Here is a 17,979-nt window from a genome sequence, read left to right on the forward strand (position 1 = left end):
TAATAAACACACAACAAAATGGCCAGGTCTACTAAAAAAAATGCTTTGCTAAAATAAAGTACTAACAATACACTAAGATATCCTTTAACTGTGAATTTGGCAATAGATACTCAATAAGATAAACTATAGCCATGATACAATGCTTAGACTCATTGGGATTTGAAGTGAGTCTTATATTTCTACCCAATAGAAGAAAGAAATTAAACAAAAATTCGTAGTACTCACAATTTTCACACTCAGGCTTGAAACTCCATGATCATGCAATTCATCCTCGAACAGGAGAACTTCTTCAAAAAACTTAATTTGTTCTCTAGCTTTCAATTTCTCCGTGTCTATATGATCTGTTGTAGGTACAACCTGGAAGAAAAACATTGAAAAACAAAACTAAGGAGTTACAGAGACATAGAAAAGTAGTTTTTCCTTCCTCATTTCTATACAGCCATGGCACACAGTCCTAAATTTGGGTGTCATTTGTAGACATGAAAGATGAGATATACGCCTTGCCAATGAAAAACTTAACCACGGACAGCTGATGTTATAGCTACACACACAAAATAAAGTAAAAATTTCACTGTCTTTCATACTGGTCTGATTAAAATCAAGTGCTCTGTTGTGACTACGAGAAAATTAGTGTGGTGAACTGCTACTATCATATGAGTTCAAAGCAGTTCAGGGCTGTGAAATTCTACTTTTAAGACAGTCACTTGGATCTTCAAAATAGTTTTCCGTTAGAATAATGTTATTACCAACCTAGCTCCCCAAAACCTACAAACAAGATATCCTACCATCCCCCACTGCAGATGAATCGATCTCAATTCACAGCAACCCCATAGGGTTTCTGAGGCTGTAAATCTCTTTGGAAGCAGACTGTCACATGTTTTTCCTGTGGAGTTGCTGGTGGTTTCGAACCACCGACCTTTTGGTTAGCAGTCAACTGCTTTAACCACTGCACCACAAACAAAATACAGTGCTTTAAATAACAAGGCAGGAAAAAATATTAGAGAAATTCAAAGGGACACTCTGGCATTCTAAAGGGCTTTGGAGGATGCTGACAACTTTTTCCGACATATGATTTTGTAGCACACACACACACAAAATCCAACAAAACCATCAAAAACCCCAAGGCAGGTCACAGCAGTAGCTCACTAAATCCAAGTATCTCCTAATAGTAGGAACTATGACACATTCTTTATTACATCCAATTTCACTACAAAATGTTCAGCTTTTCTACTCTTGACATGGTTATATCATAAACAAATACAGCAATGTTTCTCAAACTGGAAGTATTCAATAACTAATAGCTACTATTTTGCTTTACTTAACAGCCATGATTAAGTCATTTGTTTGACCCATGAATAGAACTACTAGGTGGTGATTAGCTTGAGATAATTGAAAAAGAATTAGACAAAAATGGTGTTCAAGAGACTGCATAGATTTGGGAAGAAAAAAATGGCCTGAGAAAATGTACGTGGGAAAAAAAAGATTGCAATGAAAAGAAAGTGCAGTTTGTACTTGATTCCCAAGAAGTGAAAACTGTCCCCATTTCTTCCATGTTCAGTCACAGACGACACTGTCAGCCCTCTGCGATTTTATTCCAAAATGTGCCTGGAGCAGGCACGGTGCCCCATCTGAAGGTGAAAACTGGGGTGGGGACAGCAGGTATGAGAGGTAGGGACATGACAGCACATAACCAGCCCTGTAAAAAGATTCCTGGAATGTTTGTGATGATCTACTTACGACAGAAGTTAGTGTCTTTAGGACTGCCTAGGTGCATAAAACTTCGGTAGTTAATATGAAATAACCACAACTGCTAAATTCCTTTTTATCTAGTTTCAGTTCAAAGGAAGACATCAGAAGATCCTTATGGATGCTTTTGACTTTCAAAAAATTAATCAATCAGTATATGAATTTTCTCATTAGTAAATAACTACTTCACTAATTTTCATCAATTCCGTCAGTAAGTGATTGGTCAAGATGCATTCATTATGAGGATATTCATTATATTTATATATACTATCTTCTCTCATTTGCAAGGACAAGGACTGTTTAAAACTTCCTATTTCTCATCCCTGTCTCTTCCCTATTCCATTTAACTCCTCCCCGAACTCAGGCGTCTGAAAAAAAGAAAACAAACAAGCAAAATCCAGCTCAGCTTAAAACACACTGAATACTTTTGGCTTCCCGTATTGGTAGAATGGAACCCTGGGGGCGCAGTGGATAAGAGCTCAGCTGCTAATCAAAAGGTCGGCAGTTCGAATCCATCAGCCGCTCCTTGGAAACCCTATGGGGATGTTCTACCCTGTCCTATAGGGTCGCTGTGAATTGGAATCGACTCGACAGCAATGGGTTTGGTTTGGTTTTGGTTATTGGTAGAATAGGTACTCCAGACAAACCCTCTTGCTGAAGACAATGATGAAACAAATCTTCCTAAAAGCATCAAACGATGAAGGCAGTGAACATTACTGAACTAAGATCTGGAAGGGGAATGAGGCCCAGAAGAGTGAGCCAGCTGTTGGATGACTTTTGCCCTGAGGCCTCAGCATGGCTTATCTGGAGGGGAGGCTGGGCTCTGCTAGCTTTTGGCACCTTTACTACTGAATTCCCTGTCCTGCTCCTAATCTGGGGGTGACATCCTAAAGAGCTACAATAGTTTTCCTGGCTTCTTAGCCACAGGTTTAACAAACCTCAAACTCTGGTCCAAACTATAACCTGCAGGCCAAAATTGGCCTGCTGCCTATTTTTGTATGGCTCACAAGCTAAGAATGGTTTCACATTTTTAAATGAAGATAAAAAAAATTAAAGAAGTATTTCATGACACATAATTATATGAAAAGTCCTCTCAGGTGGAAGACTGGAACAAAAACAAGGAGGCATGCAGAAGTTCAGGTATCACAGACCAGAACCAGCAGAAATAACAGACAATAAAAGATCCCAGGGACTCCAGCTACTGAAATTATGAGGCCTAAACTGTGAAACAATAATGTCTACTAGTTCCAAGGAAATAAAAGCTAAGGTTGAAAATTTTAGCCAGACATTACCAAACCCAGCGCTGTCGAGTTGATGCCGACTCACAGCGACCCTATAGGACAGAGTAGAACTGCCCCATAGAGTTTCCAAGGAGCGCCTGGCAGATTCAAACTGCTGACCTCTTGGTTAGCAGCTATAGCACTTAACCAGTACGCTACCAGGGTTTCCAGCCAGACATTAAAATACTATTTAAAAATATATATGACCAGTTACACTCATGCTGGCTATCCATGTTCTATTTCTTTTCCTGGATGGTTACGTTTTGCAATTCATAAAACTCAAATCAGCATAACAATTTCATGGTTCACCCATGCTGCAGCCTGTGTCAGCACTCTTTGATGACTGAATAATATTCCATTATATAGACACACCAGATTTTGTGTATCCACTTATCAGCTAATAGACATTTAGGTGGTTTCAACTTTTCAGCTATTAGGAGTAATACTGCTGTGAAGACTGAGCTATGCTACCAGGAACTACACACAAGTTTCTGTGTGGACTTACGTTTTCAGTATATACTTAGGAGGAGAATTGCTGGCTTATAAGGTAACTCTGTTTAACATTTTGAGAAACTGCCAAATTGTTCTCAAAAGCAGCTGCATCATTTTACATTTCCACTAGCAATGTATCATGGCTCTAATTTTTCCATTCTCCACATTCTCACCAACACTTGTCATTATCCTTTTTTTTTTCTCTTAATTATAGCTATCCTAGGGGTGGAAGTGCTTCAATTCACTTTTTTAAGTTTAAATATTTTATTTATACCAATACCAAAATCTATTACAATTTTACTTTTCTGACTATAATGGAAGCAAACTCATTAATAATATTTTTAAAATATACTTCTTAGTTTATAGTTTTCAACTGAAAGGAATGACGTTTGACAAATTCTCAGGGCACCACGATAATCTTAAATAATTTTTGACTTATTTCAACTTATTGAAAATTAAGAGCAAACGAATAGTATGTATGTATCTATAAATATTTCACCTTGAGGACTAAGGTGCGCCTGACCCAAGCCATGGTGTTTCCAACCGCCTCATATGCATGTGAAAGCTGGACAATGAATAAGAAGACCCAAGAAGAACTGACACCTTTGAATTGTGGTGTTGGTAAAGAACACTGAATATACCATGAAGTGCCAAAAGAATGAACAAATCCGTCTTGGAAGAGGTACAACCAGAATGCTCCCTAGAAGCAAGGATGGTAAGACTATATCTCACATACTTTGGACATGTTATCAGAAGGACCTCCTGCTTGGTAAAATAGAAGGTCAGCACAAAAGAGGAAGACCCTCAACAAGATGGACTGACACAGTGGCTGCAATGGGCTCAAGCATAACAACGATTGTGAGGATGGCACAGAACCAGGCAGTGTTTCATTCTGTTGTATACACAGGGTTGCTATGAGTTGGAACCAACTCAATGGCACCTAACAACAACACATCACATAGATATTTCTGTACGTAGCCATCTGTATCTATGTTAACTTCTAACTGGTACCCCAGCTCTGACCCATTACCACACGCAGCATTCTCGCCTCCACCCCTTGTAGATCTGCAAATTTCTGCTCTAATGGTGGGGAGCCTGGGTCCTACCCTCCTCCATCACCCACTGAATCAATTCTTCAATTTCACTATTCATGTATAGCAATACTAGAACTCTTAACCCAGCGTACAATATTTATGTGTAATTCCTCTGCCTTTACTCTTACACACTCATTTCCAAAGTTACTTAGATCATCACCTTTCTCCCTAGATTCACTCTTAAAAGTTCAAGATATTAAACCATATTGAATGAGTTGGGCAAATGTTCCAAAGGTTTTAAAAGAAATGCCTTTTTAAAGGCATGAACAGTACACGTTTTATTCTTAAAAGGTGGTGCAAATGAGAGAGGCAGCCTCTCACTTCTAATATTCCGTAGAGTCAATTTACTTAACAGTAAGAAAGAAAATGACCATCTATTGATCGGCTTCTATGGGCCAGGTACAGTGTTGGGCATTTGACCTATTTTCTCATAACATTCTCATGTTGTTCTTGTTGTTCAGTGCCATCGAGTCAGTTCTGCCTCACAGCGACCCCTGTGTACAACAGAATGAAACACTGCCCAATCCTGGGCCATCTTCACTATTATGGCTATGCTTGAGAACATCCTTGCAGACACTGTGTCAATTCATCTTGTTGAGGGTCTTCCTCTTTTTCACTGACCCTCTACCTTACCAAGTACGATGCCCTTCTCCAGAGACTGGTCCCTCCTGATAACATGCCCAGAGTAAACAAAGGAAGTCTCACCATCCTCGCTTCTAAGGAACATTCTGGCTGTACTTCTTCCAAGACAGGCTTGTTCATTCTTCTGGCAGTCCAGAGTATATTCAGTATTCTTTGCCAACACCACAATTCAAAGGAATCAATTCTTCTCTGATCTTCCTTATTCACTGTCCAGCTTTCCCATGCATATGAGGCAACTGAAAATACCATGGCTTGGGTCAGGCACACCTTAGCCCTCAAAGCAACATCTTCCCTTTCTAACACTTTAAAGAGGTCTTTTGCAGTAGATTTGCCCAGTGCACCACATCATTTGATTTCCTGACTGCTGCTTCCAGGAGTGTTGATTGTGGATCCAAGTAAAATGAAATCCTTGAAAACTTGTCTTTTCTCTGTTTATCATGATGTTATTCATTGGTCCAGTTGTGAAGATTTTTGTTTTATGTTGAGATGTAATCCACACTGAAGGCTACAGTCTTTGATCTCCATCAGTAAGTGCTTCAAGTCCTCTTCACTTTCAGCAAGCAAGGCTGTGTCATCTGCACACTGCAGGCTGTTAAATGAGTTTTCCTCTAATCTTGATGCCGTGTCCAGCTTCTCGAATTATTTTGATGAGCACACAGATTGAATAAGTAGGGTGAAAGGATACAACACCTTTCTTTAAACAACACAGTATCCCCTTATTCTGGTCGAACAACTGCTCTCTGGTCTATATACAGGTTCCTCATGAGCACAATTAAGTGTTCTGAAATTCCCATTCATGGTATCCATAATTTGTTATGATCCACATACTCAAATGTCTTTGCACAGTCAATAAAATACAGGTAAACATCTTCCTGATATTCTCTGCTTCCAGCCGAGATCCACATGACATCAGCAATGATATCCCTTGTTCCATGTCCTTTTCTCATCTAGCTTGACTTTGTGGCAGTTCTCTGTCGACATACTGCTGCAAATGCTTTTGAATTATCTTCAGCAAAATTTTACTTGCGTGTGATATTGTTTGATAATTTTCACATTCTTTGGAACAGGCACAAATACGGATGAGATGATATCAAGGACATGACACACAAAAGAACCAAGGTCATTAAAAAGACAGGAAAGAAAGAAAAGAATAAAATGGATGTCAAGAGAGACTCTGAAACTTGCTCTTGAACATAGACCAGCTAAAGCAAATGGAAGAAATGATGAAGTAAAAGAGCTGAACAGACAATTTCAAATGGTGGCTCAAAAAGACAAAGTGCTATGATGAAACATGCAGAGAACTGGAGTTAGAAAACCAAAAGCGAGGAACACGCTTGGCATTTCTGAAGCTCAAAGAACTGAAGAAATAATTCAACCCTCGAGTTGCAAAGCTGAAGGATTCTATGGGCAAAATATTGAGTGACACAGGAAGCATCAAAAGAAAATGGAAGGAATACAAAAAGTCAGTGCACCAGAAATGACTGACGTTCCATCATTTCAGGAGGTAGTATATGATCAAGAACCAATGGTACTGAAGGAAGAGGTCCAAGCTGCACTGAAAGCACTGGCAAAAAAACAGGGCTCCAGGAACTGATGCGATACCAATTGAGATATTTCAACAAATAGATACAGCACTGAAGGTGCTCACTCGTCTGTATCAAGAAATTTGTTTAACAGCTACCTGGCCAATCAACTGGAAGACAGAGATCCGTATTTGTGCCCATTCCAAATAAAGATGATCCAACAGAATGTGGAAATTATCAAACCATATCATTAATATTACATGCAATACATAATTTAACATTTCTTATAGTGATGATAACATTACGGCAGGTTACCATGACTACCAACTACACTTTTAAGGACAAAGACAGTTCAACTATGAACTTCTTTTATTTTCTGCTAATAAACAACAAACAAAATCCCCTTATATTAGGTTTTGGTACCTGCAACAATAGAAAATAAGTAGTGGCAGTAAACAAGCTATTACCAGAAAGCTCTGATGATGGGACTATTCAAGATAATTAATGACTAAAAAAGCAAAAGATAAGATTTACCTTTAACTTAAGTTTTTCTCCAAGTAATGTTCCCTTATAATCTGTTGTATACGTCCAATCATACGGTTTAATAACTTCTTTAGAGTGTTCACCCTCCGTCCTCAAATACCAAAATGAGAAGGGTCAGATTCAGTGACGCAAGATATAGATCTCTTGTGTTCATATATCACACCAAATTACATTCTACAAATAATATGAAACACCTGCTAAATACACATACTTGTCATAATTCGCTAGTACAACACCTTTAAGAGTTTTCTGTACATTTACTGTTATTTAACTTGTCACGTGCTGATACAGTCTCTCCAGTTACACCGTACATTGCCTTAGGGACACGGTTTCAAGGCTTACACTTCTTGGAATCCTCCCAGGTATCTAACGCATAAAAGGCACAAAGTAACAGTTGCTGATGTGATGACCCAAAAAATATGTTTAAAAAAAATTCAATGCTCCTCAAATTTTTAACGTAAATCATATGTAAACACTATTTTTTCAAAATCAGTGTACTGCCTATTCACTAAAGAATACTAAATGCTTGAAAAAGTAAACTCTACATAGCTCAGCTCAATTGTAATTCAATTTAAAAAGTATTCAAGTAGTAGGATAACTAACCTCTGTTTTACGGAGGAAAAAAATGAAATGTAGAATGATTTACCTATAAAGTTTGTAATGCCAGCCCTTCATTCTAACCAGATACACATACTGTGACGATTCCTTTCAACCTTTTTTGTTTAACCCATAGCTACCCAACTTCTCACCTGCTTTCCTGCCACTCTTCGGCACAGGCCACCTTAAGCATTCCTTGGTAGTTGTTTACACATCTTAAGGCATCTGTAGCATTGAACTCAATTCCAAAGCCAGAGCAATGCTGGATTCGCAGAACGTTGTCTCCAAACATCATTTCAGGGAGAGACGGCATGTGCAATTCCTCAGCTAACCTACGTATAACCGAAAGTCTGGTAAGATTATTTTATGGCACTCTTGGTACTTGTATTTCCTTTTCATTCCAACACAATCCTTCCTACATTACCGAATAAGTTAAATAATATATAATTTAACAAATATATTTGTAAAGTGTATAAAATGGTTTTACTACCCATTCTCTCTATGTATATCTTCATGGCACTGTACTAGATACTGGGCTAAATAAGACAAAGAAATATACAAATAAATACATAACACAAGACAGCTAACAATAAATGATATAAGGAAAAATAAAGCAAAGTAAAAGTGGGAAGGGAAGCTATTTTATAAAGAATGGTCAAAGGTCATTTGTCATACAGTGAAATTTGAGCCTCAAAACTACCCTGTGTGAGCTAAGAAAGGCTCAGAGAGTTTATATGACTGATTCAAAATCACAGAGCTAGTAAGTGATAACACCAGGCCTTTTTCCATTATACCAGACTGGGTTCTCATTTAGTGAGCCTCTGTACAGAAGAAAGTTAACCAGATAAGCTATAAGGTCAGGATCACAAATTGTTAATCCACAGGTCTGTTTTGATTGGTCTGCACAATATTTAAAAAAAAAAAATTGAAATCTTTCCCAACAACTACTGAGAGATTAAAAAAAAGAAAACCCATTTCCTTCAAGTCGATTCCGACTCATAGCAATCCTACAGAACAGAGTAGAACTGTCCCACCGGATCTCCAGGGAGTGTCTGGTGGATTCAAACAGCCATCCTTTTGCTTAGCAGCCGAGTTCTTAACTACTTTACCACCAGGGCTTCAATTGAGAGATAGCTGCCAACAAAAACAGAGAGATTTTATATAATGTGGATTTCTGGTTTATCTCAAAAAACAATCAAAGAAACGAAACTGAAAGATCTGGCAACACTGGACCTGCACTGTCACGTGGCTCCAATTGCCTGGAGCTGACCAGAGGTCACCCCCTGAGTGGGGTGCGGGCTCTCCACTTCACAGGTCCCCTTGGCCCTTTAGAAAGTTGAGTTTGTAACCCCTATTATGAAGCTTTTAAGTGGCTGCCAGTTGGTGACTTTTGAAATCAGGTGCTATATATATAGGTTACCATGTTTTGTGCTGTATGACCTTACCTTTGTCACAACCAGGGCTTTAGACTGAGGAATGAAAATCCAGCATTGCAACCAAAGGCAATTACCTATGGGCTGGTCTGAAGCCCTGAATCTTAGCCTGGGAATTCTGCTCAGTATGCTCATGTTGAACTCAGTAACGACCAATTAACTCACTCTTGACTCTCTCTTTTCAGAAGTCTGAATGACAGCCAAGTGACACACAGCCCAAGTGTCACAGAAAAAGGCTGCATGAAAGCAGAGCCATGAAGCAGAAAGGAAGGAAGAGTGCTGTTTAACAGCAACAGAGGCAGAAAGAGCAAAGACTGAGAAATAACAGTAACAAGAAGAGTAGAGACTTTTATAGTTCAGGGGGCCACGAGGAATTGCCGTCCATTTTCTAAGATAATCCCTGTGTTATTTCCTCATGCAGTATTAAATTCCCATCACTTAAGGCTACCTGAGTCTCTGTTCCTTGCAAACTGAAAACAAAACTAACACAGAGGTTCCATGGAAGGGAATTTTCCAGTTTACCTTATACACCCAATTTTTCATTTTATTGATTTTGGAAACTTCTCAAAATGATTTATAGACTTCGCTGCATTCTTAAAAGAGAAAATATAAACTGCTATTTTACCTTTTATCGATATCAGAGATCACCATATTCAACACTCACACAGGACAATGTTCTCTAGCTGCTACAGAATGTAGGTATCTGCCCGAAGCATGCCTTTTCCCTCTAAATTTGGTTTCTAATCTATTACAGCCTGAAAAGTCAACTAATCACACTTCTTAAAATTGCATAATGAATAAAAACAGAACATGAAAAATAATTTATTCATCAGGGTGAAGGGGTTGTAGGGAACTTTTTTTCTTTCTCACATTTCCAGTAAGGTCACAATAAGCGCATAATAGAGTCAAAAGTTTCAGTAGACTCTGAGTGAAGTAGTGCCCCCAAAAACCCAAACTCATCTGCCACTGAGTCGATTCTGACTCATAACGACCCTATAGGACAGAGTAGAACTGCTCCATAACGTTTTCCGAGGAGCAGCTGATGGATTCGAACTGCCGACCTTTTGGTTAACAGCCAAACTCTTAACCACTGTGCCATAAGTACACCAAACCAAAACCCGTTGCCATCGAGTCGATTCTGACTCACAGCGGCCCTACAGGACACAGTAGAACTGCCCCATTGAGCTTCCAAGGAGCACCTGGTAGATTCAAACTGCTGACCTTTTGGTTAGCAGCCGTAGCACTTAACCGCTATGCCACCAGGGTTTCCCATAAGTCCACAATAGAGTCAAAAGCTTCAGTACGCTCGGAGCGAAGTACTAAGGGACCCTGAATGCTGTACAGGATTTTAGTGGAAGTGCTCTATGACAGTTCCTCGAATGGACCAAAAGGCTTTCTTTCCTTTTCATTTTTAAGATTTCTGGATTTTTGAATATTTAGCTGTAATTAGTAGGGAAGGTAAGGAGCCACGGTGGCGCAGTGGTTAAAGCACTTGGTGCTTTGAACTCACCAGCTGCTCTGCAGGAAAAAGATGTGGCAGTTTGCTTTCATAAAGATTACAGCATTGGAAACCCTAAGGGGCAATTCTACTCTGTTCTATAGTGTCACTATGAGTCGGAATTGACTTGATGGTTGTCATGGATTGAATTGTGTCCTCTCAAAATATGTGTCAACTTGATTAGGCCATGATTCCCAGTACTGTGTGGTTGTCCTCCACTTTGTGATTTTTTTGTGTTCTAAATCATAATCTCTGCCTGTGGTTTAAGAGGATTCCAGTGGGATTGTAACACCCTTGCTCAGGTCGCATCACTGATCCAACGTAAAGGGTGTTTCCCCAGGGCATGTCCTACACCACCTTTTATCTTACAAGAGACAAAAGGAAAGGGAAGCAAGCAGAGAGTTGGGGACCTCATACCACCAAGAAAGCAGCACCAGGGGCAGAGTGAGTCCTTTGGACCTGAGGTTCCTGCACTGAGATGCTCCCAGGCCAAGCGAAGGCTGATGCCAAGGAACTTCCTCCAGAGCTGACAGAGAAAGAAAGCCTTCCCCTGGAGCTGACGCCCTGAATTTGGATCTGTAGCCTACTGGACTGTGAGAGAATAAACTTCTCTTTGTTAAAGCCATCCACTTGTGGTATTTCTGTTATAGCAGCATTACACGACTAAGACAATGGTGATGGAGTTTTTAGTAGGTAAAGTAAATATCAAAGAATATATTCTTATATCAAGACAACAAATGATCCATGCGTACCTCAAGTCCACAATTATACTCTTTCCAATTGATTTAAATTCTATTTCCAATCAGATGCACCAAACAGGTCTTTGTGTCTTTGTATATATAGTAGACAAATATACACACACGCACACATAAAACAAAAATCCCTGCATGACTAAATTAAACAACTTAGGCTTTAGATGAAAAAAATACTGATCATCAAAGACCCATCACTTTGAAGACTAAAATGAGTTCTAATCTGTTGTAACTAACTAGATGGCTTAACGTACCAGCCCCATGTTTCCATAGGCTGACATTTCTACTGAACTTTTTAATCCCACATAACAACTGTATTAACAACAGCTATAAAAAAAAGATGGTAGTTAAAGATCCTCTAGCTTGTACGAAAACAATTAACTTGTCCAATAAAATCTCAACTTGTTACAGTCTTCAAAAGGTAATAATGAAGAAAGCAAAGCACTCAACACTGGTAAGGTAGGGGAACCGGCACTTGCTCACGCGGCTTTCCAGAAGAACTGTGCCGACTTCTGTTCCATCCTGGGGCAGCAGTTAGGCAATAAGTGCCAAGAATCTAACCAAATTTTGATTCTTTAACACAAAATATCGGCTTTAGGAAATCTGTCCTAAAGAAATAATCCAAAATGCAGAAAAAAATCTATATACATTAATATTCATGACGACCTTATTTATAATAGCTGTAAAGAAATATGATGAATAACCATTTATAAGGAAATAAATGGTTATGTAGAGTATATCCATAGTATGAAATATCCTGAAACCACAAGAAATCTTTAAAGAGAGAACATAAGAACGTGGGAAGAAATGCTCACAGTTGAAAGGAAAAACAATGGGACACATGGTGTATTTCTTAGATCTGTGTGTGTATGTATATGTGCACATTATCAGTGAGCTAACATTTTTGAATTGTACATCTTTAGGTTAACATCTAATATTAATTTCTGACCATAAATTTAAGTAAAATTTCATTACTACCCAAAAAAAAAACCAAACCCACTGCCGTTGAGTCGATTCCGACTCATAGCTACCCCATAGGACAGAGCAGAACTGCCCCATAGAGTTTCCAAGGAGCTCCTAGTGGAATCAAACTGCCAAACTCTTGGTGAGCAGCCATAGCACTTAACCACTACGCCACCAGGGTTTCCACTCTGTTAGGACAGAGAAAATATTAAATACTTATAAGATTAAATAAGATGAAGACTGACTGTAATTAGAATACTTTATATAATGACTTGATAAAATACATTTTTACTACTTTACTGAATAATGCACAGCAATAAGTAATATAAAATGTGGTTCTGTGGATCTTATCCAATGTACCTGGGAAAATCTGGTAGTCCTACAAAATACTCCAGTTATATATGTAAAAGAATCACTGTCACTAACTTAACATTGCTTCAAACATTCTCATTTCAGAGTATCTTAAACACAGGCCCAAATACGCTATTTCTAACATCAAGCGTTGCTCTTAACAAACAGGCTGCTATTGTCAATGCTGATTCACAGTGTCCCTATGTGTGCAGAGTAGAGCTGCTCCACAGGGTGACTGTGACTTTTCAGAAGCAGATCACCAGGCCTGTCTTCTGAGGCACCTCTGGGAGGGTTCAAACTGCCAACCTTTCAGCTAATAGTTGTGTGCGTAACAATTTGCACCACTCCGTGACTCGACAAATAGGTATAACCAGTTATATGGCAGGGAAATTATGAAAGCTCCTATGGGTTTAAAATGCCTTAAATATTTATTAAAGAATGCTTCCTCAAACCAATATTTAACCTAATAATTTATTTAGCACTCTAGAGGTTTTTATACCCTAGAGCAGTGCACCGCTGAAAAATTTAGGATAGGTGAGGGTAAGCCTCTCCTATGTCATATGGAAGGAAGACGAAGTATATTCAGATAGATATATTTTAGAAATAATACAAAAAGAAGTTAAAGATCTGGAATTTGAATTCCTTAAAACTCTCCATGGATCCAGCACCCCTAGGAGAGTCTGCAAGTAAATTATAAATGCTGACTGCTTTATAACCACTACAATTACATACGGTGTAATGCATAACAGACAAAGTAACTCAAAGAGTAACCCAATCTGTAGTAGGATGAAAATGAATTTTTTCCCCTTCTTTTCTGTATTTTCTTAACAAGTCTGCAAAAATGTTACAATTTTTTTTCCTTTTAAATTAGGAAGCAAAACATCCTGTCAGGACTGCCTTCCCTGGTAACCACCCTCCACCTGAATCACAAATGCCAGTGCTCCCTAGAGTTCCCTCTCAGGACCTCTTCTTTTCCTTCGGGTGATTTCCAGATGATCTTACTCCCAGGGCTCCAGGTACCAATTATAAACTTATGGTTCCCAAACCTAAACTCACAGGCAAGTCATCTTTTTTGAGCTTCAAGATAAATACAACCAAATGCCTACTTTATGACCACACACACTTCCCATTTTGGTATTGTTATGAATTATGTCCCCCCAAAATATGTGCTGTAAATCCTAACCTCTAGGCCTGTGGTTATAATTCTATTTGGGAATGGATTGTCTGTTATGTTAATAAGGCAGGATTAGGGCTGGGTGTGTCTTGAATCAATCTCTTAAAAAATATAAAATGAGCAGATTAAGCAAGCAGAGGTGCCAAGCCACATGGATATCTCCAAGGAACCAGGAAACAGAAGCTGAAGAGACAGACAATGGCCTTCTCCCAGAGCTGACAGAGAGAGAAAGCCTTCCCCTAGAGCCAGCACTCGGAATTCAGACTTCTGGCCTCCTTAACTGTGAGAAAATAAATTTGTTTGTTAAAGCCATCCACTTGTGGTATTTCCATTATTGCAGCACTAGGTAATTAAGACAAGTATTTTCAAAACTAAATTTATTCTCTATCTAACTGCTCACTTGCCCTATCCCCAATCTGCTTCTGTATTTCCCACCTTGTTTACTGGAGATAATATTCATGCAACAGCCCAAGCTGGAAATCCGGACATCGGTACAGATTCCTCTCCTTCCTTCTCTTCTCCCAGCAACTGGCCATCAAGTTCAGGAGCTCATCTCCTCAAACTTCTCGTCTCTCTCCTGCCATCTGACTGGTCTCCTTGCCCTACAATCCCTCCAGTCCACCCTCCACATCACCTCCGTAACAACCTTTCAGAGCGCACACTCTGATAACATCACTACTCTGGATAAAATTACATACGGTGGTTCTAACAGGGAGCCCTGGTAGCACAATGGTTAAGAACTCAGCTGTTAACCAAAAGGTCAGGAGCTCGAATCCACCAGCTGCTCCTAGGAAACCGTATGCGGCAGTTCTACTCTGTCCTATAGGGTCACTATGAGTTGGAATCGGTCGCAAAGAGTTTGGTTTTATTTGGTACACATCTCTAGGACCCCTGGTGGTGCAGTGGTTAGGAGCTCGGCTGCAGTTTGCATGCACCAGGCGCTCCCTGGAAACCCTATAGGGCAATTCTACTCTGTCCTACAGGGTCACATGGACAGCAACAGGTTTGGATTTTTTTTTGCTTTGTTTTATACATCTCTATCATAAACAGTTATTCACACTGTCTGGTAATTGTTCACTTGTCTCTCATGAGACTGCGAACTCCTTGAGGCAGAGGACATCTTTCACCTTCTATATCTTAAGTACTGGGCTGGGTACCTGATTTGCTAAAAACTAAACATTTCTAGCAGCCCTGTTGTTAACCCCCGGAGCCCTGGTGGCTAGTGGTAAGAGCTCAGCTGCTAACCAAAAGGTCGGCAGCTGGGCTCCACCAGACGCTCCTAGGAAACCCTGTGGGGCAGTTCCACTCAGTCCTACACAGTAGCGACTGGCTGACAACCAGTTAGACTGTTGTGGTTTGGGGTTAACCCCCAGGAAAGCAGGCCACAACCATTCACAGAAACAGGCCGACGGCGGCGGCGGCTGGAGCGGGAGAGACGTTCGGCGGGCAAAGTCCGCCAGAGCCGTCACGCTGCGCTCACGCCCCGGCGCCTGGCGAGCCTCAGCCGACCGTGCGGGGTGGCGACACGACTAACGTGCTGTCCGTCACTCAAAGGTCCCACCCGGGGAGCTCGCCCTGCCTCTCGCCCGGGCCCAGCTCCCGGGCCGCGTCCCCACCCGAGCACCGGGGCCTCACTTCTCCACATCCGCCGACTTCATGATGTGGGTCTTGGCAGCTGTCACCTTCCAGGGCCCGAAGGCGAAGTCCTGGTGGCTGCTCTGGAAGCCGTGGATCATCATGGCTGAAGCGGGGCCCGCGACGGCCGCACGGAGCAGACTGGAGCGGCCGCGGCGTCGGGCACCGGTTCCCCCGCCTCCCTCAGGCCCAGCCCCACGGCTTCCGAGCCGTTACCATGCCCGGCCCCGCCCCCAGCCTGCCGCCCCGGACGCGGGACACTCCTTTTCCGCCTCCTCTCCGCCCTTTCGCTTTTCCTTCCGGGTCCCGTTGTCAATGCTGCGTGACCCACGTCTTACGTCACGGCGTACCGGGGCGGGGAAAAAAGGGAGCAAAGGCTGAGGGGTAGGGCTTCATCTGCAGGGGGTGTGGTCAGAGGTGCACCGTACTCTTCTGCTCTTCGGAAGGCGAGTCCAAGATGTGATTGTTGTTAAGTGCCTCTGAGTCCGTTCTGACGCATAGCGACCCTTTGCACGCCCATTGTCGTCACTCCACTTCGTGGAGAGTCTTACTCTTTTTCTCTGACCTCTGTTTTACCAAGCATGATGTCCTTCTCCAGGGGACTAATCACTCCTGACAAGTCCAAAGTACTTGAGACAAAGTCTCGCCATCCTTGCTTCTAAGGAACATTCTGGTTGAACTTTTTCCAAGACAGATTTGTTCCTTCTTATGGCAGTCCATGGTATAGTCAATATTCTTCTCCAGCACCACAATTCAAAGGCGTCAGTTCTTCTTCAGCCTTCTTTATTCATGTCTAGCTTTCACATGCATAGGAGACGATTGAAAACACTATGGTTTGGGTCAGGCAAACCTTAGTCTTCAGGATGACAACTTTTCTTTTTAATACTTTAAGGAGGTCTTTTGCAGCCAATTTGCCTAATTAAATGCGTCTTTTGATTTCTTGACTGCTGCTTACATGAGTGTGATTGTGAATCTGAGAAAAATGAAATCCTTGACAACTTCAATCTTGTCTCCGTTTATCATAATGTTGCTTACCGGTCCAGTTGTGAGGATTTTTGTTTTCCGAAAAAAAAAAAAAAAAAAATTTTTTTTTTTTTTTTAATGGAAATCCTGGTGGCGTAGGGGTTAAGTGCTATGGCTGCTCACCAAGAGTTTGGCAGTTTGATTCCACTAGGAGCTCCTTGGAAACTCTATGGGGCAGTTCTACCCTGTCCTGTAGGGTCGCTAAGAGTCGGAATTGACTCCACGGCACTGGGTTTGGTTTTTTTTTTGGTTTTATGTTGAGGTGTAATCCGTACTACAGGTTGTGGTCTTTGGTTTTTATTAGTAAGTGTCTCAAGGCCTGTTCCCTTTTAGCAAGTTAGGTTGTGTTATCTGCATAATGCAGGTGGTTAATGATCTTCCTCCAATCCTGATGCCCCGTTCTTCTTCATATAGTCCAGTTTCTCGGATTATTTGCTCAGCATACATATTGAATAGGTATGGTGAAAGCATACTACCCCAACGCACACCTTTCCTGACTTTAAACCACTCAGTATCCTCTTGTTCTGTTTGAACACCTGCCTCATGATCTGTGTACAGGTTCCTCATGAGCACAATTAAGTGTTCTGGAATTCCCATTCTTCGCAATGTTATCCATAATTTGTTATAATCCACACAGCCCAATGCCTTTGCATAGTCGAAAACACAGGTAAACATCCTTCTGGTATTCTCTGCTTTCAGCTAGGATTCATCTGATATCAGCAATGATATCCCTGGTTCCACGTCCTCTTTGAATCTGGCTTGAATTTCTAGCAGTTCCCTGTTGATGTAATGCTGAAGGTGCTTTTGAATGACCTTTAGCAAAATTTACTTGCGTGTGATATTAATGATACTGTTGGATAATTTTCGCTTTCTTTGGAATAGGCATAAATATGGCTCTCTTCTAGTGGGTTGACCAGGTAGTTGTCTCTGAAATTTCTTGGCATAGACAATGAGCACTTCCAGCACTGCATCTGTTTGCTGAAACATCTCAATTGATATTCCGTCAATTCTTGGGGCCTTGTTTTTTCACCAATGCCTTCAGTGTAGCTCGGACTTCTTCCTTCAGTACCATCGGTTCCTGACCATATGCTACCTCCTGAAATGGCTGAACATCAACCAATTCTTTTGGGTATAGAGCCTCTGCAAGTTCCTTTCATCTTCTTTTGATGTAATCCTTAAAAACAACAACAAAAAAAAACCAAACCCACTGCCGTCAAGTTGATTCCGACTCAT

General features: G+C 40.8%; 1 protein-coding gene across 3 annotated transcripts in view; it reads right to left on the bottom strand.

Moving 5' to 3' along the window:
• The window catches only part of TIPRL (TOR signaling pathway regulator), a 31,428-nt gene extending 15,506 nt beyond the window's left edge, over window positions 1-15,922 (bottom strand). The window contains exons 1-4 of one of the 3 annotated variants that reach the window (XM_010594982.3): window positions 15,724-15,921; window positions 8,070-8,249; window positions 7,312-7,411; window positions 226-357 (exon numbers count right to left, since the gene is read on the bottom strand). In XM_010594982.3, the coding sequence (XP_010593284.1) occupies window positions 226-357; window positions 7,312-7,411; window positions 8,070-8,249; window positions 15,724-15,827 (516 nt within the window). In that variant the 5' untranslated portion in view covers window positions 15,828-15,921. Of the gene's footprint in view, window positions 1-225; window positions 358-7,311; window positions 7,412-8,069; window positions 8,250-15,723 lie in introns of all 3 variants that reach the window. The other 2 variants (XM_003414889.4, XM_064282973.1) reach the window with 2 other exon arrangements.
• Between the last annotated feature and the right edge of the window lie 2,057 nt (window positions 15,923-17,979).

The sequence above is a fragment of the Loxodonta africana genome, chromosome 3 (assembly GCF_030014295.1).
Source record: "Loxodonta africana isolate mLoxAfr1 chromosome 3, mLoxAfr1.hap2, whole genome shotgun sequence".
In the NCBI taxonomy this organism is placed as follows: domain Eukaryota; kingdom Metazoa; phylum Chordata; class Mammalia; order Proboscidea; family Elephantidae; genus Loxodonta; species Loxodonta africana.